Below are 23678 nucleotides of genomic sequence, written 5' to 3'. Positions count from 1 at the left end.
GGCGCATCTTTGAGCGGGCGTAGCGCATCTCATATGCGCTACGCCGACGTAACATTGAAAGGCAAGCTGAGTATTCACAAAGCAGTTGCTCCCATATTTACGCCAGCGTAACGTACATAGGCCGGCGTAAGCCCGCCTAATTCAAAGTAGGCAGGTAATGGGCGTGTTGTATTAAAATGAGTCGTGACCACATGTAAATGCATGGCCATACGAACGGCGCATGTGCGCGCATGCTCAGAATCGCGTCGCATATCCTCCATAAGATACGACGGTTCAATGCGTGCGACGTGAACGTAACCTACGCCCAGCCCCATTCACGTACGACTTGCATAAACAACGACGCTGTTCCGACGTCCATACCCTAACATGACTTACCCCTGCTTTATGAGGGATAACTATACGCCGGACGTACTCCTTACATAAACGGCGTAGCTTACTGCGACGGGCGCAAGTACGTTCGTGAATCGGCGTATCTAGGTCATTTACATATTTGACGCGTAAATCAATGGAAGCGCCCCTAGCGGCCAGCGTAAATATGCACCCAAGATACGACGGCGTAGGAGACTTGCGTCGGTCGGATGGAGCCAGAATTCAGGTGTATCTGGTTTCAAGAATACGGCGCATTGATACGACGGCGCATTCGTGGACTTACGCGGCGTATAAGAGGATACGTCTGCGTAAGTCCTACCTGAATCTGGCCCTATGTTCTTCTTTTTTTTTTTTAACCGCTTCAGCCCAGAAGATTTTACCCCCTTCCTGACCAGATCACTTTTTACAATTTGGCACTGCGTTGCTTTAACTGACAATTGCGCGGTCTTGCGACTCTGTACCCAAACAGTTTTTTTTTTTTTTTTTTTTTTTTGTCCTTTTCCCATAAATAGAGCTTTCTTTTGGTGCTATTTGATCACCTCTGCGGTTTTTATATTTTCCACCATAAACATAAAAAGAGCGACAATTTTTACTTTTTGCTATAATAAATATCCCCAAAATAAAAAATAAATGTCATCAGTTTAGGCGGATGTATATTCTTTAGCATATGGGGGGGGGGGGGATACCCGATCGATGCCTGCATATGATTTGATCCATCTATGGGCAGGCTGGTTGTATTGGTGTCGATCCATTGTTCGACTTCAGTACAACCAGCCTGTCTCCTTTTTTTTGCATGCGATCACTGCTGGCAGCATGCACGTAACGCAAAAAGTACTCTTGTCAAGATTAGTATAATAGCGAGAGAACAAGTATTTTTGGGCACATTATTTCTTAAAGTAATACATTTTAAATTATCAGCCCCTCCCCCCAATAAAGAGAAAAATTAATTAACCTGGCTCCTTTTTCGATCCACCTTTTTGTTCATTCCTTCCTTCCTTCCCTCCGCCGCCCCCCCCCCCCCCCCCTCAGAGGCAGCAGCAAGAACCATTGGCTTCTGCCAATCAAATCTTGTGAGGAGAGAGCGGGGGCAGGGCCGTGCTGCACTGTGTGTGTCTATGGACACACACAACTCGGGTCAGGAGCCATCCCACACATCTGCACTTGCTATGGGGGCAGATGCAGAAAAGGAGAAACGGAGCACTAGTGGGTGGACATCAGAAGAGGTGATTTGGGGCCACTCCCTGCAGTACTGTTGCACCAAAAATATGTAGAATACATATTGAATACATATTGACCTAAACCATGGAAGAATATATATATTTTATTATAGCAAAAAGTGAAAAATATTGGGGCAGATCCACAAAATTACGCCGGCGTATCTATTGATACGCCGGCGTAATTTAAAATTTCCTGCGTCGTATCTTTGTTTTGTATCTACAAAACAAGATACGATGGCATCTCGGCTAGATCCGACAGGCGTACGTCTTAGTACGCCGTCGGATCTTGGATGCAATTTTTCCGCGGCCGCTAGGTGGCGTTTCCGTCGAATTCCACGTTGAGTATGAAAATTAGCTAGTTACGGCGATCCACGAACGTACGTACGGCCGGCGCAGTTTTTTACGTTGTTTGCGTTCGGCTTTTTCCAGCGTATAGTTAAAGCGGATGTGCCATGGGGAAAAAATATTAAAAGCCAGCAGCTACAAATACTGCAGCTGCTGACTTTTAATATTAGGACACTTACCTGTCCTGGCATCCAGTGCTGATCGCAACAGAGCACGAGCGATCGATCGTCTCTCTGCTGCTCCCCCCGCCATCCACGCTGAGGGAACCAGGAAGTGAAGCGCTGCGGCTTCACTGCCCAGTTCCCTACGGCGCATGCGCGAGTCGCGCTGCGCCCGCCGATTGGCTCACACGCTGTGTGCTGGGAGCCGAGTGTTCCCAGCACACAACGGGCGACAGACGGGAAGTCAGAAAAACCCGTCTTTCGCCCGTAGCGTGTGGCCGGAAGTGGGTGCAAATACCTGTCTTTAGACAGGTATCTGCACCCCCCTCCCCCCTGAAAGGTGTCAAATGTGACACCGGAGGGGGGGGGGAGGGTGCGGATCAGCGCGACTTCACTTTAGGGTGGAGAACCGCTTTAAAGCTACTATATGGTGGCGTACTTAATGTTAAGTATGGCCGTCGTTCCCGCCTCGCATTTTTAATTTTTTACGTAGTTTGCGTAAGTCGTTCGCGAATAGGGATTTGCGTAGAATGACGTCACCGTCGTAAGCATTGGCTTGTTCTGGGTTAATTTTGAGCATGCGCACTGGGATACCCCCACGGACGGCGCATGCGCAGTTCCAAAAAAATGTCGTTTACGTCGGGTCACAACGTATTTACATAAAACACGCCCCCATCACAGAGATTTGAATGCCGCGCCATTACGCCGCCAAAGATACACTACGCCAAATTCTTTGAGGATTCGAAAAAAAGTAAGTTACGGCGGCGTAGTGTATCTTAGATACGCTACGCCCGGCGGAATAATGCGCCGCTGTACGTGGATCTGCCCCATTGTGTGTTTTTTTTTTTTTTTTCTTCCAAAATTGTCTGTCTCTTTTTGTTTATAGCGTAAAAAATAAAACCTCAGAGGTGATCAAATACCACCAAAAAAATGCAAAAAAAATTGGGGAAAAAAGGACGTCAATTTTGTTTGGGTACAACGTCGCACGACCGCGCAATTGTCAGTTAAAGCGACGCAGTGCTGTATCTCAAAAAATGTCCTGGTCATTAAGGGGGTAAATCCTTCCAGGGCTGAAGTGGTTAAGGAGATGCATGACAATATGTAAACTAAAGCTCCCCCTGCTGGCCAAACTGCGTTTTAGTTTTCACTTGCAGGTCCCTTCCCTAATCCCAGCGTGTGATGGGACAGTAATATATGAAGCAGCTTACTGATGATCCAATCTCTGTTACTCTGCTCTCTCCTTCTATGTCAGCATGCTTCTTGCACTGCCTCATACCTAGTTCCTTGCGCTGCTTCCCTTTTCCCCCTTGTGAGCTTTGCTGTACATTAGACCTCAATGATACCAAGTCAAACTTTGGTATTTGCACTGCCTGCATTTAAAAAAATAAATAATAATTTTCGTCTTTTTTTTTTTAATTATTGAGCTGCGTTGACTTTTTTTTTTTTTTTTTTTTTTCGGATCAGTTTAGCTGTGTACCTCTTTATGTTGCAATGTATCTGCCTGCTGGGATTTGTAGTGCCACATACACACCTAAAATATGCATTTAATATAACGCTCCTTTTTACTTCCCTTTTAGGGCTTATAAACGCTTTAGTGAACTCATACGGAAAGAAAACCGGAGCGACATCAATTCTGTGCGGGTGCCGAAGGAAACGTTTCTGACGCTGCCTGAATTAAAGGTAATTGCATGTATTTTTGGCAGGCGTGGTCTGTATTGACCACAATGTCCTGACATCTTTCCATATATTTGTCATTCCTACTACTGTACTAAAAAAGACGCTGGCATTGAATGAGGCTTTCCCATATCACACCAAGGGCTAGTTTACACTTCAAAACAAGGCTTCAGACACGCTATGTTAAAGCTCCTGCCATTAACCACTTAAGGACCGCCTAACGCCAATATACGTCGGCAGAATGGCACAGGCATGTACAGGTACGTTGCCCTTTAAGTGCCCAGCCATGGGTCGCGTGCGGCGGCACGCTCGCGACCCGGTCCAAAGCTCCGTGACTGCGCCCGCGGGACCTGATCGCCGCCAGTGTCCTGCGATCGGTCACAGGAGCTGAAGAACGGGGAGAGGTGAGTGTAAACAAACCTTCCCCGTTCTTCTCTGTGGCTTGTCACTGACCGTTTGTTCCCTGTCATAGGGAACGAGGAACGACGACCAGTGACTTCACACCTACAGCCACTCCCCCCTATAGTTAGAATCGCTCCCTTAGGGCACACTTAACCCCTTATCGCCCCCTAGTGGTTAACCCCTTCACTGCCATTGTAATTTTCACAGTAATCAGTGCAATTTTATAGCACTTTTCTCTGTGAAAATTACAATGGTCCCAAAAACGTGTCAAAAGTGTCCGATGTGTCCGCCATAAAGTCGCAGTCACGAAACTAGACTAGTAAAAATATTAATAAAAATGCCATAAAAACTATCCCCTATTTCATGCAATTTTTTTTTTTTTTTTTTTTTTTTTTTTTTTTTTTTTTACCAAAAATAATTAGAATACGTATCGGCCTTAACTGAGGAAAAAAATGTTTTTTTTATATATTTTTGGGGGGATATTTTATTATAGCAAAAAGTATTGCCTTTTTTTCAAAATTGTCGCTCTATTTTTGTTTAAAGCAACCGCAAACCGCAGAGGTGATCAAATACCACCAAAAGAAAGCTTTATTTGTGGGAAAAAAGGGGGACACCAATTTTGTTTGGGAGCCACGTCGCACGACCGCGCAATTGTCAGTTAAAGCGACGCAGTACATAATTGCAAAAAGGGGCCAGGTCCTTAACCACTTCCCGACCGCCTCATGTAGATATACGTCGGCAGAATGGCACGGACAGGCACATCAACGTACCTGTACGTGCCTGCCTAGTCGGGTACGCAAGTAATAAAAATGCAATAAAACTATCCCCTATTTTGTAAACGCTATAAATTTTGCGCAAACCAATCGATAAACGCTTATTGCGATTTTTGTTTTTTATCAAAAATAGGTAGAAGAATACGTATCGGCCTAAACTGAGGAAAATTTTTTTTTTTATATATGTTTTTGGGGGATATTTATTACAGCAAAAAGTAAAAAATATTGCATTTTTTTCAAAATTGTCGCTCTATTTTTGTTTATAGCGCAAAAAATAAAAACTGCAGAGGTGATCAAATACCACCAAAAGAAAGCTCCATTTGTGGGGAAAAAAGGACGCCAATTTTGTTTGGGAGCCACGTCGCACGACCGCGCAATTGTCTGTTAAAGCGACGCAGTCCCGAACTGTAAAAACACCTTGGGTCTTTAGGCAGCATATTGGTCCGGGGCTTAAGTGGTTAACCTGCATATTGGTCCGGGTCTTAAGTGGTTAATAAAAAAGTTGGCTTACAGTCCTGTTTTTTGCTTGGTGCTTCAATGAGGCTTCGGTGGAGCTTCGATGGGGCTTCATGCGCATTAGGCCTAACTTTGGCCATTTATCATTTCTGAGCTCTTCATTTGCTTTTCTGTGTAGTGACATGGAGGTTTACTTCACGTTCTTTTTTTTGGGGGGGGGGAATGTAATCCCAACTGTATTCCAGATTTCATCTGCAGTGTCTTGGGCTACATTCACGCTTGTGCATTGCAGGTATGTACACACAATTGTGCGCTTCCCCTCAATGCACAAAAACATGCAGCCCTTTAGCAGATGCATGGCAATGCCATTATAGTAGAACTATAGGAGAGGACAAGGGGACACTCTTTACGTCTAGAGGAAAAAAGATTTAGCGCCAGATCCACAGAAGAATTGCGCCAGCGTATCTCTTGATACGCCGCGTAATTTCAAATTTTGCGCGTCGTATCTTTGTTTTGTATCTACAAAACAAGATACGACGGCATCTCGGATGGATCCGACAGGCGTACTTCTTAGTACGCCGTCGGATCTTAGGTGCAATTTTTCGGCGGCTGCTAGGTGGCGTTTCCGTCCAATTTCTGCGTCGAGTATGCAAATTAGCTAGTTATGGCGATCCACGAACGTACGTCCTGCCGGCGCATTTTTTTACGTCGTTTGCGTTCGGCTTTTTCCGGCGTATAGTTAAACCTGATATTATGAGGCGTACTCAATGTTAAGTATGGCCGTTGTTCCCGCCTCGCATTTTTTATTTTTTACGTCGTTTGCGTAAGTCGTTCGCGAATAGGGATTTGCGTAGTATGACGTCACCGTCTTAAACATTGGCTTGTTCCGGTTTCATTTCGAGCATGCGCACTGGGATACCCCCACGGACGGCGCATGCGCAGTTAAAAAAAAAAAAATACGTTGTTTACGTTGGATCACAAGGTATTTACATAAAACACGCCCCCATCACAGATATTTGAATGCCACGCCATTACGCCGCCAAAGATACACTACGCCGCCGTAACTTACGGCGCGCATTCTTTGTGGATTTGAAAAGAAAAAAAAAAAGTTACGGCAGCGGTATCTTAGATACGCTGCGCCTGGCGGAGAGAAGCGCCGAGGTACGTGGATCTGGCCCTTAATCTCCAAATACGGAAAGGTTTCTTCACAGTAAGAGCTCTGAAAATGTGGAATAGACTCCCTGCAGAAGTCTTTCTGGCCAGATTAGTAGATTGCTAAAAAAAAAAAGACCTGGATTCTTTCCTTTTTAAAGGGGTTTTAAAGGTTTGTTTTTTATTTTCTAAATAGGTTCCTTTTTAAAGTGGTTGTAAACCCCAAAAAAGTAAAAAAAATAAACCTGCAAGACAAAGGCATAATGAGCTAGTATGACTAGCATACTAGCTCATTATGCATTTACTTACCTTAGATCGAAGCCGTCCTCGTCTTCCCCTCCAGCCGCAGCCATATCTCCCGGAGGTATCGGCGCTCTGATTGGTCGGAGCGGCAATGACGTCACCGCTCGGGAGCTGTCAAAGCCGGCATTATTCATTCAGAAAACCGGCATTCTCAGTGCGCCTGCGCCGTTGTCTACGGCGCGCATGCAGTGCATTCTTTTTGGCAAAAATCTACTAAACCGTGTAGGTTTAGGAGATATTGCAAACACCTACAGGTAAGCCTTAATCTAGTCTTACCTGTACGTGAAAGTTGTAATGGGGGGGTTTACTTCCATTTTAAGCTAGTGCATTGTTGGTTCACTTACTTTTTCCTTCGATTTCCATTCTAAATGTTTTTTTTTTCTTTGTCTGAATTTCTCACTTCCTGTTTCTCCTCAGTAAGCTTGCCCCCATCATCTGGCTGGGGGTTAGTCAGCCAGAACAGCTTACTGAGGAGAAACAGGAAATGAGAAATTCAGACAAAGGAAAACAAACATTTAGAAGGGAAAAGGTAAGTAAACCAACAATGCACTAGCTTAAAGGAACCTTCTTCTTCCCTTTTTTTTTTTTTTTTTTCTTTTCTTTTCTTCTTTCTTTCTTCTTTTTTTTTTTCTTTTCTTCTTTCTTTCTTCTTTCTTTCTTCTTCTTTTTTTTTTTTTCTTTCTTTCTTTCTTTCTTTCTTTCTTTCTTTCTTTCTTTCTTTCTTTCTTTCTTTCTTTCTTTCTTTCTTTCCTTCTTTTTTTTTTCTTCTTTCTTCTTTCTTCTTTTTTTCTTCTTTCTTCTTCTTTCTTCTTCTTCCTTTTTTTTTTTTTTTTGTATTTTTTTTTTTTTTTCGCCATCTGTTCCCAATTCTTGTAAGCAAACGGGAATGAGAGGAAATCCCTGCAAATTAAAGCAGAGTTCATCCAAAAATGGGACTTCCGCTTTTTGGAATTCACTTCCTGATTCCCTTACCGAAGATGGCGGCGCCTCCACCCGAGTGCAGAGGGACCGATCGACTTCGGGGAGGACATCCCGGGCGCCCTGGACAGGTAAGTGTCCTTATTTAAAAGTCAGCAGCTGTAGTATTTTGTAGCTGCTGATATAAAAAAAAAAGGTTTTGGCGGAACTCCGCTTTAAGGGAATTCCTTGGGGTCACCAGAATTTGTGTCCCCATTTGGAAGACTTATCCTTTTTTATTACTTTTCTGGGGACACCCCAAAGTTTGGGATTTTCTTTTTACTTTTACTTTCAGTGATAATGGTAAACGGGACAAATAGAGAGGGGGAACTTCCCTAATGGGGACACAGACAGAAATAAAAACTGACCGATCTTCTAACTCCTCTCTGCTCTATCTAATACAAAAAAAAAATGTTGCCTTTTAGGCTTGGTTCACACTTGTGCGAATTGGATGTGAGTTTCCCCGCATCCAATTTACATGACAGACTGTGACCGGCTCTTAATAAAGCAAGTTGACACAACACCAGTTTTCAGGTCTGAATTCAGGAAAAAACGGTCCTGATTCGTCCCTGAAACAGAGAACAGGGACGCACCGGACCCCCTGCTGTGAGCCGCATCTGAAGACAATGTGAACCCAGCCTCAGTTATTCTTTATTAGGCGGCGTTTAACCACTTAAGGACCGGACCAATATGCTGCTAAATGACCCAAGGGGTTTTTACAATTAGGCACTGCGTCGCTTTAACAGACAATTGCGCGGTCGTGCGACGTGGCTCCCAAACAAAATTGGCATCCTTTTTTCCCCACAAATAGAGCTTTCTTTTGGTGGTATTTGATCACCTCTTCGGTTTTTATTTTTTTGCGCTATAAACAAAAATAGAGCGACAATTTTGAAAAAAATGCAATATTTTTTACTTTTTGCTATAATAAATATCCCCCAAAAACATATATAATTTTATTTTTTTCCCCTCAGTTTAGGCCGATACGTATTCTTCTACCTATTTTTGGTAAAAAAAATCGCAATAAGCGTTTATCGATTGGTTTGCACAAAATTTATAACATTTACAAAATAGGGGATAGTTTTATTATTTTTTTTATTTTTTACTACTAATGGCGGCGATCAGCGATTTTTTTTTTTTTTTTTTTTTTTTCGTGACTGCGACATTATGGCGGACACTTCGGACAATTTTGACACATTTTTGGGACCATTGTCATTTTCACAGCAAAAAATGCATTTAAATTGCATTGTTTATTGTGAAAATGACAGTTGCAGTTTGGGAGTTAACCACAGGGGACGCTGTAGGAGTTAGGGTTCACCTAGTGTGTGTTTACAACTGTAGGGGGGTGTGGCTGTAGGACTGACGTCATCGATCGAGTCTCCCTATAAAAGGGATCACTCGATCGATGCAGCCGCCACAGTGAATCACGGGGAAGCCGTGTTTACATACGGCTCTCCCCGTTCTTCAGCTCCGGGGAGCGATCGCGACGGAGCGGCTATAAACGAATAGCCGCGACGTCGTCCCGGATCGCTCCTGAAGCCACGGGAACCGCCGCATGTACCAGGGGGTCCTGATCGGACCCCCAACCCACGTCAAGCAAAGCACGTACAGGTATGTACATGTGCCATTCTGCCGACGTAAATGTACATGCGGCGGTCCGGAAGTGGTTAAAGGGTCACTAAAGGATTTTTTTTTTTTTTTAGCTAAATGGCTTCCTTTACCTTACTGCAGTCCTGGTTTCATGTCCTCATTGTTCGTTTTTGCTTTGATGTTGCTGTAATTCCTTTCTGCTCTGGACACTTCCTGGTTGTCTGTTTCCTGATCACCACAGTACTGGGAGATTTCTCACTGTGGTGACTAATCAAGGAGGTGCGATTACTGTGTAAAACAAAACTGGATTGGTGCTGACACAAAGCATCACTGCCCTCTATTGGCTCTTTGTCTCAGTACATCAGAGAACCAGGAAACAACAGCAAAAACGAAACTAAACAGTAGGTACATTTATATGATTGTTTTTTTATCTATTTTTAATCATTTTTAAAGGGAATCAGTTAACTATTATGTCTCTATACTATACCCTGTAAACAGTCATTTCAGCTAAAAAAAATTTCTTCCTTTATTGACCCTTTAAAGCGATGCGCAGACACGCATGCTCAGTCACTACTGCATGGTGAGAACCAATTTTTGCTTCTGGAAATCAGTACTGCACATCCTATAGATGTGTACGTAATATTTTATTATTTGGAGATGATCCTTGAAGAAAAATAAACTGTATTTACAGAATTTAGATAGGAGGGTGGAACCTTGGTATGGAGCTCCCCAGACATAAGTCAACAGCCCCAAGACATGATTTTGGTAAACCTCACTGCAACCCCCCCCCCCCCCCTTTTTTATTTTTATATCCATTGATTGAAAGTAATGGAGCGTCATGTGCTTTTTATGTAACTAATATGAAGTTTGATTTCTGTTGAACATAATTCATATCGAGAGATTCCTTTTACTCTTTGCAGGCTAACCCCTTTAAGCATCGCATATGCCACGTCTTCTCTACTTCAAATAACGCGGATGACAGCATGTCATTTGAAGATTTCCTCGACATGCTAAGTGCTTTCAGTGAATCGGCTTCCCTTGAAATCAAATCTCATTATGCCTTCCGAATATTTGGTAAGAATATAAATGACTAGTAGACACTGTAGGGTAGAGCACTGATGGTGTAGTTCCCCTGGCTGGTCACTAGATGTCCCCATCCACAGGTGGAGTGTTAGATGTGACTTTAGGAATAGAGCTGCACAATTCTGGGCAAAATGAGAATCGTGATTTATTTATTTTTTGCTTAGAATAAAGATCACGATTCTCGCGGCGTAAAATCTTTCACATTTATACAAAATTGAAGGCTAAATTTACTGGTTAGTTTTTTTTTTTTTTTTTTTTTTTTTTTTTTCATTAAAGTAATTTTGTTCCAAAAAATGGCATTTGAAAGACCGCTGCGCAAATACAGTGCGATATAAAATATTGCAACAATCGCAATATTTTTTTTTCTATAGGGTCTCTACTAAAAAAATTTTTTTTTTTATATATATATATATATATATATATATATATATATATATATATATATATATATATATATATATATATATATATATATATAAAATCTATATCTCGTATTTATCGCGGTATAACGTGCTCCCGCGTATACCGCGCACCCCTAAAGTTGGCCCGAATCCTGTGGAAAAAAAGTTTTTTTTGTACTTACAGTTTTGGTGTCTTGCGCGGCGGCCTCGTCGCGTCCAGCGTCCTTCTGCGGCTTCGGGTGTCCTCTTCGTCGGGTCCGTCTGCGGCTTCGGGTGTCCTCTTCATCGGGTCCGGGGTCCTTCTGCGGCGTCGTTGCGTCCTCCCTGCTCGTTTCCCACGCCGAGTTTGAATACTGCGCCGACATATACCGAGCGCAGTACACTCGTGTATTGTCGGGCAGGCTCGGCAACTCTCGCGCTGACGTCCTGTACGTCCAGGACGTGAGCGCGGAAGGAGCCGAGACTGCCCGACAATACACGAGTGTACTGCGCTCGGTATATGTCGGCGCAGTATTCAAACTCGGCGCGGGTATCGGCGTATACCGCGCACCCACGATTTTGCCCTGATTTTCAGGGCAAAAAAGTGCGCGGTATACGCCGATAAATACGGTGTATGTGTTTAAAGTAATTTTCTAGCAAAATGAATTAAAATATTTTTAACTTGAAACCAACAAATGTCAAAGGTTTAGTGTTTAAGTGGTTAAACTTTCCTAATTTACACACAGAAGTCTATTCCTTTGATGTAAAAGACAAATTGTTACAATGTTTAGACTTCACTTTCCACTGATAAAGAATGTGCTGATACTTGGCAGACTGCCCAGATTTTACGACTGTGGCTTCAGCAGAGCAGAGAGAATTCTCTGCATAGAAAGATTGCAACTGGAAAAAAATTGCATATTAAAAATTGCAATAACTATTCTTGCCGATTAATCGTGCAGCTCTATTTAGGAGTCGCTGAGGTTGTGTAGTAGCCCTGCCCTGGTAGACGGGCACTGTGGGAAGGATGTGAGAGATGTATAGCCTGGCAGGGAGTTGGTAGGGGGGTAGCACTTACTGGTGGAAATGGTCACCTGTATTTCTAGCTTGGAGCTTTTATCTCTTACTGTAGCCATTGGGGGAAATGTTCTCTTTGCTTCCTGTGTAGTCACCAAGACAGGAAATGACATCAAAAGGGGCATGGAAAGTAAAAATGTGACCTATATTTATAAAATAAATGGGACAAAGGTGCGTACTTTTATCATTGTCCTGGACACCATGCAAGTCTAGATCTTTCCCCGATGGTGACTAAGACAAGAAGTGAGGTGAAATATCACCAACAGGGTTACAGATTGAAAGAAAAACTTAATGGATGATCTTTTTCATCCCTGACCAAAACCAAATGTGCTTTGTCTGGATTTGGGATCCAATGAAGATTTTTTTTTCAAAACTGATAATCGCTGTCACCAAGCTAAGAAAAATGTATGGGCACAGGACAGGGTTCGACGAAACCCGGGCGCCAGGTCGCAATTGTGACTAGAATTGGCGACCTGGGGCGGCACAGCTGGGGTATCCTGGGTCTCCGTGCGCCCCCACCTCCCGATCGCCTCGGCCGGTAATTGAGGCCGCGGCTTTGCGGCCTAGGGTTTCTTCTGTGATCTGGCGGCATCTTGTGGTGGCCATCTCTTTCCCTCGAATTAGAACCCCCCAAACATATTCTCTCTCTCTCTCTCTCTCTCTCTCTCTCTCTCTCTCTCTCTCTCTCTCTCTCTCTCTCTCTCTCTCTCTCTCTCTCTCTCTCTCTCTCTCTCTCTCTCTCTCTCTCTCTCTCTCTCTCTCTCTCTCTCTCTCTCTCTCTCTCTCTCTCTCTCTCTCTCTCTCTCTCTCAAAAAAATAAGACACCAGTAACGTTGGCCCCCTTTTATTTATTTTTTATTGTGAAATATGATGTTACGCTAAGTAAATTGATACCCAACATGTCACGCTTCAAAATTGCGTCCGCTCGTGGAATGGCGACAAACTTTTACCCTTTAACCACTTAAGGACCGCCTCATGTACATATACGTCAGCAGAATGGCACAGGCAGGCACATCAACGTGTATATATATGTGCTCTGCTTGACGTGGGTCCGGGGTCCGATCGGGACCCCCCCCCCCGTACATGCGGTGGTCCTCGTGGCTTCAGGAGCGATCCGGGACGACGGCGCGGCTATTCGTTTATAGTCGCGATCGCTCCCCGGAGCTGAAGAACGGGGAGAGCCGTGTGTAAACACGGCTTCCCCGTGCTTCACTGTGTCGGCGCGTCGTTCGCGTCATTCCCTTTATAGGGAAGACACGATCGATGACGTCATTCCTACAGCCACACCCCCCTACACTAGTAAACACACACAAAGTAAACCCTAACTCCTACAGCGCCCCCCTGTGGTTAACTCCCAAACTGCAACTGTCATTTTCACAATAAAGAATGCAATTTAAATGCATTTTTTGCTGTGAAAATGACAATTGTCCCAAAAATGTGTCAAAATTGTCCGAAGTGTCCGCCATAATGTCGCAGTCACGAAAAAAATCGCTGATCGCCGCCATTAGTAGTAAAAAAAATAAAAATAAAATAAAAATGCAAAAAAACTATCCCCTATTTTGTAAACACTATAAATTTTGCGCAAACCAACCGATAAACGATTATTGCGATTTTTTTTTTTTTTTTTTTTTTTTTTTTTTTTTTTTTTTACCAAAAATAGGTAGAAGAATACGTATCGGCCTAAACTGAGGGGAAAAAAAATGTTATATATTTTTGGGGGATATTTATTATAGCAAAAAGTAAAAAATATAGCATTTTTTTCAAAATTGTCGCGCTATTTTTGTTTATAGCGCAAAAAATAAAAACCGCAGAGGTGATCAAATACCACCAAAAGAAAGCTCTATTTGTGGGGAAAAAAAGACGCCAATTTTGTTTGGGAGCCACGTTGCACGACCGCGCAATTGTCTGTTTAAAGCGACGCAGTCCCGAACTGTAAAAACCCCTTGGGTCTTTAGGCAGCATTTTGGTCCGGGGCTTAAGTGGTTAAAATCTCCATAGGCGACGTTTACAAAATTCTACAGGTTGCATGTCTTGAGTTACAGAGGAGGTCTCAGGTGCCGATGCGTGTGCCTGGCGGCCGCGATGTCCACCAGGTACCCGCGATTGGCAGTTACACAGCCAGGGACGTGGCTCTCTGGGTGTAAACCCAGAGATCCACGTCCTATCGGGGAAAGGAGACCTATGGTGTGTCCCTTGTACATAGGGACACCAATCGGTCACCTTCCACAGTCAGTCTCCTCCCCCCACAGTTAGAACCTCTCCCTGGGGAACACATTTAACCCCTTGATCGCCCCCTAGTGTTAACCCCTTCCCTGCAAGTGTCATTTTATACAGTAATCGTTGCATCTTTATAGCACTGTTCGCTGTATAAATGTGAATGGTCCCAAAATAGTGTCAAAAGTGTCCGATCTGTCTGCCGCAATATCGCAGTCCTGACGAAAATCGCAGATCGCTGCCATTACTAGTAAAAAAATAATACAAAAAAACGTCATAAATCTATCCCCCATTTTGTAGGCACTATAACTTTTGCGCAAACAAAGCACTATACGCTTATTGCGTGTTTTTTTGTAGAAGAATACATATCGGCCTAAACTGTGGGGGGAAAAAAAAGTTTTTTTTTTTTGTTTTTTTTAAATGGGATATTTATTATAGTAAAAAAAAAAAATTAGATATATATATATATATATATATATATATATATATATATATATATATATATATATATATATATATATATATATATATATATTTCAAAATTGTCAGTCTTTGTTTATAGTGCAAAAAATAAAAACCGCAGGGATGATCAAATGCCACCTAAAGAAAGCTCTATTAGTGGGAAAAAAAGGACGTCCATTTTGTTTGGGAGCCAGGTCGCACGTCATTCAAAGCGTGACAGTGCTGAAAGATGAAAATTTGGCCTGGGCAGGAAGGGGAAGAAAATGCCCAGTATTGAAGTGGGTTAAAGTATAACTAAAGGCAAAACCTTTTTTTTTTTTTTTTTTTTTTTTTTTTTTACTTTTGGTTAGAGTGGAGAGGGATTAGAAGGCTTGTCAGTTTTTATTGCTGTCTGGGCTCCCATTAGGGAGATTCCCCCTCAATATTTGTCCCGTTTACCATTATCACTGAAAGTGAAAGAAAATCCCAAATTTTGTGTTGTCCCCAGAAAAGTAATATAGGGGAAATCTTCCAATGGGGACACTAGTTCTGGTGATGTGGGGGGTCCCCAAGAGATTCCCTTAACTGCTTGCCGTCCAGCCGCCGTCATTCTACGGCGGCAGGTCGGCTCTCCTGGGCGAGAGCCCGTACAATGACGTCGGCTCTTTTTGCGGCCACTAGGGGCGCGTGCGCGCGCCCCCCGCTCGTCCGTGAACCCTGTGCGGGTGCCCGGCGGGCGCGATCGCCGCCGGGCAGCCGCGATTCCTCGTTACAGAGCGGGGACCGGGAGCTGTGTGTGTAAACACACAGCTCCCGGTCCTGTCAGCGGGGGAAATGCTGATCTTCTGTTCATACAATGTATGAACAGAAGATCAGTGTTTCCCCTAGTGAGGCCACCCCCCCCCCCCACAGTAAGAACACCCAGGGACATACTTAACCCCTTCCCCGCCCCCTAGTGTTAACCCCTTCACTGCCAGTGGCATTTTTATAGTAATCCAATGCATTTTTATAGCACTGATCGCTGTAAAAATGCCAATGGTCCCAAAAATGTGTCAAAAGTGTCCGAAGTGTCCGCCATAATGTCGCAGTACCGAAAAAAAAATCGCTGATCGCCGCCATTACTAGTAAAAAAATATATTAATAAAAATGCCATAAAAATACCCCCTATATTGTAAACGCTATAACTTTTGCGCAAACCAATCAATTAACGCTTATTGCGTTTTTTTTTTTTTTTTTACGAAAAATACGTATCGTCCTAAACTGAGGAAATTTTTTTTTTTTTATATATTTTTGGGGGATATTTATTATGGCAAAAAGTAAAAAATATGATTTTTTTTCAAAATTGTCGCTATATTTTTGTTTATAGCGCAAAAAATAAAAACCGCAGAGGTGATCAAATACCACCAAAAGAAAGCTTTGTGGGAAAAAAAGGACGCCAATTTTGTTTGGGAGCCACGTCGCACGACCGCGCAATTGTCTGTTAAAGCGACGCAGTCCCGAATCGCAAAAAGTGCTCTGGTCTTTGGGCAGCAATATGGTCCGGGGGTTAAGTGGTTAATTTGAAGGGATTTCCTCTCACTTCCTGTTTGGCTGTGGGACAGGAAGTGAAGGGAAATCTCCAATGGCATACAGAGGTAAAAAAAAAAATCGGAAGGGGTTATAAACTTTCCTTGCTCTTTCCAAAATGAAACAAAAAGTTTTGTCTCTAGTTCTAGTTTAAAATCCTGAGCAGTAATTGGTCAGTAACCCGAAGATCCCAACATTTGAAATTGGCTGCTGGCCCTTAAAGGGATATGCAGAGAAGAAGTTGGGTGTATTGTATATTCCATGTAGTCATGTGTGTGATTTTCCTGTCACTTATGCAGATTTTGATGGCGACGGCGCATTGAATGAAACTGATTTGGAAACTCTGGTGAACCATTTAACGGGAGCAGAAGAAAACACCATACTGAGTGATGAGGAGATGAAGCAGCTTATAGAAAATGTGAGTTCAGACGGGGAAGACATCTATTTATTTACCTTTTTTTAAATATATAATGTAAAAAAAAAAAAAAAAGATCATTGTGATCTCATTAATGTTTATCGTTAAAAATTATACAAATTTTGGTTCTATGTATTATGTTTTGTAATTCTAGATGTATATGGGGGGAGGGGAATATTTGCATAATACATATTTTGGCTCTATTTCCTGATCTCCAGTGATGTACAATGCTTGTTCTTTTATTGCTGCATCTCTGCGTGCGCCTCTACCAGTCCACTGTATACAATGCACTTCCTGCATACCTGATCTCTTAGCTGATTACCACTTCAGCCCCGGAAGATTTGGCTGCTCAATGACCAGGTAATTTTTTGCGATACGGCACTGCGTCTCTTTAACTGACAATTGCACGGTCGTTCGACGCTGTACCCAAACAAAATTGACGTTTTTTTTCAAACTGAGCTTTCTTTTGGTAGTACCGTATTTATCGGGGTATTGCGCGCTCCGGCGTATAGCGTGCAGCGCTAATTTTGACCCTAAAATCCTGTAAAAAAACATTTTATTACATTTTACTACTTACAGTTTTGGTGTCTTGCCCGGCGTCCATCGGCGGCCTTGTCCGGTCCGGCGTCCGTCTGCGGCCTCGGTGGTATCCTCCCGGCTTCTCCTGCGCTGTCTTCATGTCGAATCCCCGCTTCCTGCTCTCAGTTTGAAGCCTCCGCCGACGTATACCGAGCGCAGTACACTCGGGTAGATTCGGCCAGGCTCGGCTTCTCACGCATAAACGTCACAGAGCGTGACTACGAGTGAAGCCGAGTGTACTGCGCTCGGTATATGTCGGCGCGGGAAGCGGGTAAAAAAGTGCGCGATATACGCCGATAAATACGGTATTTGATCATCCCTGCGGTTTTTATTTTTTGCGCTATAGACAAAAAAAGACAGTCAACTTTGAAAAAAATACAATATTTTGTACTTTTCCTCTAATAAATATCCCCATAAATTTTTTTTTTTTTTTTTTTTTCAAGCAAATATTTTCCTCAATTTAGGCCAATATGTATTCTTCTTCTACCTATTTTTTTTTTTATTTTTGATTGGTTTGCACAAAAGTTATAGCGTCTACAAAATAGGGAAAAGATTTGAGTTGGTATGATAAAAAAAAAAAATATATATACACACACACACACACACACACACACACACACACACACACACACATATAAAATTATATTATATATATCTTTTTCTCGGGACTGCGACATTATGACGGACAGATCGGACACATTTTTGGGACCATTGACCATTATACAGCGATCACTGCTATAAAAATGCACTGATTATTGTGTAAATGTCACTGGCAGGGAAGGGGTTAACAATAGTGGGCGATCAAGGGCATAACTGTGTTTCCTAGTGTGTGTTCTAACTGTGGGGGGATGGGACTGACTAGAGGATATGACCAGGGCTGTCTTAATGAGAGGGCACACCTGGGCACTGCCCAGGGGCCCCAGATACACTTTCCCCAAAGCAGCTGGTGCTTGAGCCCACGCTGCCCCAAAATTGGGGGCCCCATGATGGCACTGAGAGTGATAGATACACAGGGGGGCAGTCTGCCTCCTACCTACTTGATGTCTGTTTACCTTCACTGTCATCATTGTAGGGGGCCCCAGAGCATTACTTTGCCCAGGGGCCCATGATGCTAGTAAGATGGCCCTGGATATGACAGATTGCTGTTCCTAGCTAGTAGGAACTTAGGATCTGCCTCCCGTCTCCTCACAGAACAGGGATTTGTGTGTTTACACACGCATGTCCCTGTTCTGGCTCTTGTGCACGTGACCGCCGGCCACGCGCATCGGCACCCCTGCAAGAGACGCTTGAGAGGGGATATGATTTCAGTTTAAAAATACAGTACTCTGCATATCTCTTAGGGCCAGACGACCAAATTAAATTTTGTGATCTTCATGTTACTGACCGATTACTGCTCGGGAGTTTAAAGTAGAACTAGAGACAAAACTTTTTGTTTCATTTTGGAAAGAGCAAGAAAAGGTTATAACCCCTTCAGATTTTTTTTTTTTTAACCTGTGTGCAATTTTGGAAATTTCCCGTCACTTCCTGTACTGGTGACCCCACAATAGGGTTACAACTTTTTCACAAAATGGAGTTTTTAACAAGACACGTGGCCACTCATTAAAGTTAGAAGAAAAGAGGTTTAACCTTTAACCACTTCAGGACCGCCGCATGTACATATACGTCGGCAGAATGGCACGGACAGGCACATGTGCGTACCTGTACGTCCTCTGCTGGTCGGGGGTCCGATCGGGACCCCCCCCCCCGGTACATGCGGCGGTCCCCGTGGCTTCAGGAGCGATCCGGGACGACGGTGCGGTTATTCGTTTATAGCCGTCGCGATCGCTCCCCGGAGCTGAAGAACGAGGAGAGCCGTATGTCAACACGGCTTCCCCGTGCTTCACTATGGCGGCTGCATCGATCGAGTGATCCCTTTTATAGGGAGACTCGATCGATGATGTCAGTCCTACAGCCACACCCCCCTACAGTTGTAAACACACACTAAGGGAACCCTAACTCCTACAGCGCCCCCTGTGGTTAACTCCCAAACTGCAACTGTCATTTTCACAATAAAGAATGCAATTTAAATGCATTTTTTGCTGTGAAAATGAAAATGGTCCCAAAAATGTGTCAAAATTGTCCGAAGTGTCCGCCATAATGTCGCAGTCACGAAAAAAATCGCTGATCGCCGCCATTAGTAGTAGAAAAAATAAAAATAATAAAACTATCCCCTATTTTGTAAACGCTATAAATTTTGCGCAAACCAACCGATAAACGCTTATTGCTATTTTTTTTTTTTTTTTTACCAAAAATAGAAGAATACGTATCGGCCTAAACTGAGGGAATTTTTTTTTTTTAGATATTTTTTGGGGGAATATTTATTATAGCAAAAAGTAAAAAATATTGCATTTTTTTTTTTCAAAATTGTCGCTCTATTTTTGTTTATAGCGCAAAAAATAAAAAAAGCAGAGGTGATCAAATACCACCAAAAGAAAGCTCTATTTGTGGGGAAAAAATAACGCCAATTGTGTTTGGGAGCCACGTCGCACGACCGCGCAATTGTCTGTTAAAGCGACGCAGTGCCGAATTGTAAAAACCCCTTGGGTCATTTAGCAGCATATTGGTCCGGTCCTTAAGTGGTTAAACTACGTAGAGGGTTCTTTACTGTAAGAGCGGCAAGGATGTGGAATTCCCTTCCACAGGTGGTGGTCTTAGCGGGAGGCATCGATCGTTTCAAGAAACTATTAGATAAGCACCAGAATGACCACATCATACAGGTTTATACAATGTAATACTGACATATAATCACACACATAGGTTGGACTTCTTTTTTTTTTTTTCAACCTCACCTACTATGTAACTATGCAGTGTAGCGGGCGCGCCTACTATCCCGCTTAAAGCAGCCAACGTACAGCTACAGTGGTTTGCGGAATCGTGCCGACCTGCCACAGTTATAGTGACGGTGGCTGGTCGGCAAGCGGGTTAGGAGATTCATTGCACTCCAGGCAATTGGCTTAAGACCCCTTTGAAATGATTACATGCAGTTTTACCTATGGAAAGGTATGCAGTATGGCAGAGGTTTATGAATCGCAGAAATGCTTATATATACCCGGTGACTTTCCTGGCTTCAGGTGTTACGCAGAGATGAAACAAATCCCCCTACATAGATTATACCTGTTTCTCTGCAGTCTTCTCTTCTCTACAGCTCTTCAAAGTCCAGAATTTATAAAGCTTGTCTGAGCTGTCAGAAAATGGGGCAGAAAGCTGAAATTACACTCTGCAGAGCTCAGTAAAAGCTGTCGCCTAAAGTGTCTCAGGCAAGTGCTTGAAGACTGTAAAAGCAGCCATCTCCTTGCTAGCTGCATGTTCGGACCGTCATTGAGGGGCACCCTGTTCTCACAGCTAGCCTTAGACTGCACCTAGGAAGATGGGACGAAGACATATGTGCACTTTGTACCCTGGGGAACAGAACTCTAATGCCGTATACACAAGAAAAGTCCGATGTGAGCTTTTGGGTGGAAATTCCAACCGTGTGTAGGCTCCATCGGACAAAAGATTGAGAGCTGGTTCTCAAATTTTCAGACAGAAAAAATTCCAATCGGAAATTGTGCTCGTCTGTAGCAATTCCGACGCATGCTCGGAAAAAATTCGATGCATGCTCGGAAGCATTGAACTGGATGTAAACCCAAAATTATTATTACATTTTTTTGATGTTATAAATGTGTAGTATAAGACAGGGCTCGACAAATCCCGGTCGCCATGGCGACTAGAAATAGCCTCCTGGCGACCTGGCTTGGAAGGTGGGCAAAAAATAAATAAAACATTTTTTTTTGTGAAGTCCCCAGCTCTTCCTTGTGTGAGCTGGCGCCATCTGGTGGTGGCCATTGGTAGTACAAGTTAAGCATTACAAGTTAAACAGCAATTCTAATGTCATTTTTCACTGCCATCTTCTTCCCTCTAATTAGAACCCCCAAACATTATATAAATTTTTTATCCTAACACCCTAGAGAATAAAATGGCGATCGTTGCAATACTTTCTGTCACGCCGTATTTGCGCAGCCGTCTTACAAGCGCACTTTTTTTAATTAAAAAATAAGACAACAGTAAAGTTTTTAATATTATGAAAGATAATGTTACGCCGAGTAAATTCATACCCAACATGTCACGCTTTTAAAATTGCGTCCGCTCGTGGAATGCCGACAAACTTTTACCCTTTAAAATCTTCATAGGCGACGTTTAAAAAAATCAGGTTGCATGTTTTGAGTTACAGAGGAGGTCTAGGGCTAGAATTATTGCTCTCGCTCTACCAATTGCGGCGATACCTCACATGTGTGGTTTGAACACCGTTTACATATGCGGGCGCTGCTCACGTATGCGTTCGCTTCTGCGCGCAAGCTCGTCGGGATGGGGCGCGTTTTCTGGCTCCTAACTTTTTTAGCTGGCTCCTAGATTCCAAGCAAATTTGTCAAACCCTGGTATAAGATTTCCTATCCTCTGTGCCCAGTCTTGCCACAAAAAGTTAATCCAGCTCTGAGCAATCCTCCTTTTCTTTTTTCAGTGAGATAAACGGACAAACAGGAGAACACTTTTGTCCGTTCTTCCCCCTTGCTGTGAGTGACATGTAAATAACCTATCTCATGCACTAGCCTGGAGACAGCATTATTTTTTAATTCCCACCCCCACTGCTTTTCTGAAGTCATGTGGTTACTTTTCTGGATTTTGACTGGATGTTACTGATCGTAGCAGAATTCAGCGTAAGGAATACACAGGACAAAATGCATGTTGACAAGGGGAGTGTAGAGGAGGGCGGGGAGTCTACTGACATCACGACTCCACCCACAGAGCTTCAGACAACAGATCCACCCACAGAATTTTTCCACCCACTTTTGTGTGACTGTGGCCCAGATTCTCATAGGACTTACGACGGCGCAGCGCCATGTACGCCGTCGTAAGTCCTATTCTGAGCCGTCGTATCTATGCGCCTGATTCTTAGAATCAGTTACGCATAGATATCCATTAGATCCGACAGGCGTAAGTCTCTTACGCCGTCGGTTCTAAACTGCAATTTTTTTTTGCCTGCTAGGTGGCGCTTCCGTCGAAATCCGCGTCAAGTATGCAAATTAGCTAGATACGCAAATTCCCAAACGTACGCGCGTCCGACGCAGTAAAGTTACAACGTTTACATTGGGCTTTTCCCGGCCTAATGTTGCCCCTGCTATATGAGGCGCAGCCAATGTTAAGTATGGCCGTCGTTCCTGCGTCGAAATTTTAAAAAGTTACGTCGTTTGCGTAAGTCGTCTGTGAATGGGGCTGGACGTCATTTACGTTCATGTCGAAACCAATGACGTCATTTGGAGCAATGCACACTGGGATATTTTACGGACGGCGCATGCGCAGTTCGTTCGGCGCGGGGACACGCTTCATTTAAATGATACACGCCCCCTACCAGCCGAATTTGAATTCCGCCGGGTCATTTACGCTACGCCGCCGCAACTTTACAGGCAAGTGCTTTGTGAATAAAGCACTTGCCTGAAAAACTTGCGGCGGCGTAACGTAAATCGGATACGCTACGCCGCCGCAGAGATACGCCCAGTCTACAAGAATCTGGGCCTGTGTGTATGCAAGCCAAGCTTGAGACAGAAAATCTGATCGTGTATGCATATATAAAAAAAAAAAAAAAAAACTTTTTTATTGACGCACTTTTACCTGCAGTTCTCCCTCTATTGGTTTTCAGCCCCCCTTTTACGTTTTTATATTGAAATGAAATAGTTTACCTTTTATCTATTGGTATTCATCTATTTACTGTATTAGTAAAGTTTATGGTATAATTTAATAAGTGGTTAGTCCACTCTTCTTTGGTGTAATTGTAAAGTTTTGCTTTATTCTTTTCCAGATCCTTGATGAGTCCGATATAGACAAAGACGGCACAATAAACCATTCTGAATTTCAGCATGTCATCTCCAGATCCCCAGACTTTGTCACGTATGTATTTCCTAGTGATTGGTGATCATAACGATAGGTGGTCCATAACTAAGGACACCACATCCCATATACAGGAGATCTAAGAAATTTGCTTGGTTTTCCCCATCAACACAGACAGTGACATGGGAATTCCTCCTACGGAAAACTATAGAACAGTGATGGCGAACCTTGGCACCCCAGATGTTTAGGAACTACATTTCCCATGATGCTCCACTACACTGCAGAGTGCATGAGCATTATGGGAAATGCAGTTCCAAAACATCTGGGGTGCCAAGGTTCGCCATCACTGCTATAGAAGGACAAAAGTCCATGTGAATGTGCTGTTCAATTAACAATTGTAATCTTCTAAACTGTGCCTATCCTTGAGAGATCTTCACACCATGGGGGTTATTTACTAAAGGCAAATCCACTTTGCACTGCAAAGTGCAGTCGCTGTAGATCCGAGGGGGACATGCAAGTAAAATAAAAAGCAGCATTTTAGCTTGCACATGATCAGAGGCGTTGCTAGGGGGGTGCGGTCCGCACCGGGTGACACCCACTAGAGGGGTGACGCCATCCCTTTTTTTTTT

The 23678-nt window shown here is 43.3% G+C and overlaps 1 protein-coding gene across 1 annotated transcript in view; it reads left to right on the top strand.

Moving 5' to 3' along the window:
- Positions 1-23678, top strand: part of CIB1 (calcium and integrin binding 1) — a 41956-nt gene that overhangs the window by 11611 nt on the left and 6667 nt on the right. Inside the window, exons 3-6 of the mRNA XM_040342465.1 lie at positions 3670-3772; positions 10317-10470; positions 16454-16572; positions 23021-23109. Coding sequence (XP_040198399.1) covers positions 3670-3772; positions 10317-10470; positions 16454-16572; positions 23021-23109 — 465 coding nt within the window. The remainder of the gene's footprint in view (positions 1-3669; positions 3773-10316; positions 10471-16453; positions 16573-23020; positions 23110-23678) is intronic.

Source organism: Rana temporaria, chromosome 3 (assembly GCF_905171775.1).
Source record: "Rana temporaria chromosome 3, aRanTem1.1, whole genome shotgun sequence".
Taxonomy (NCBI): Eukaryota; Metazoa; Chordata; class Amphibia; order Anura; family Ranidae; genus Rana; species Rana temporaria.
This window is presented reverse-complemented; position numbering and strand designations above follow the sequence as displayed.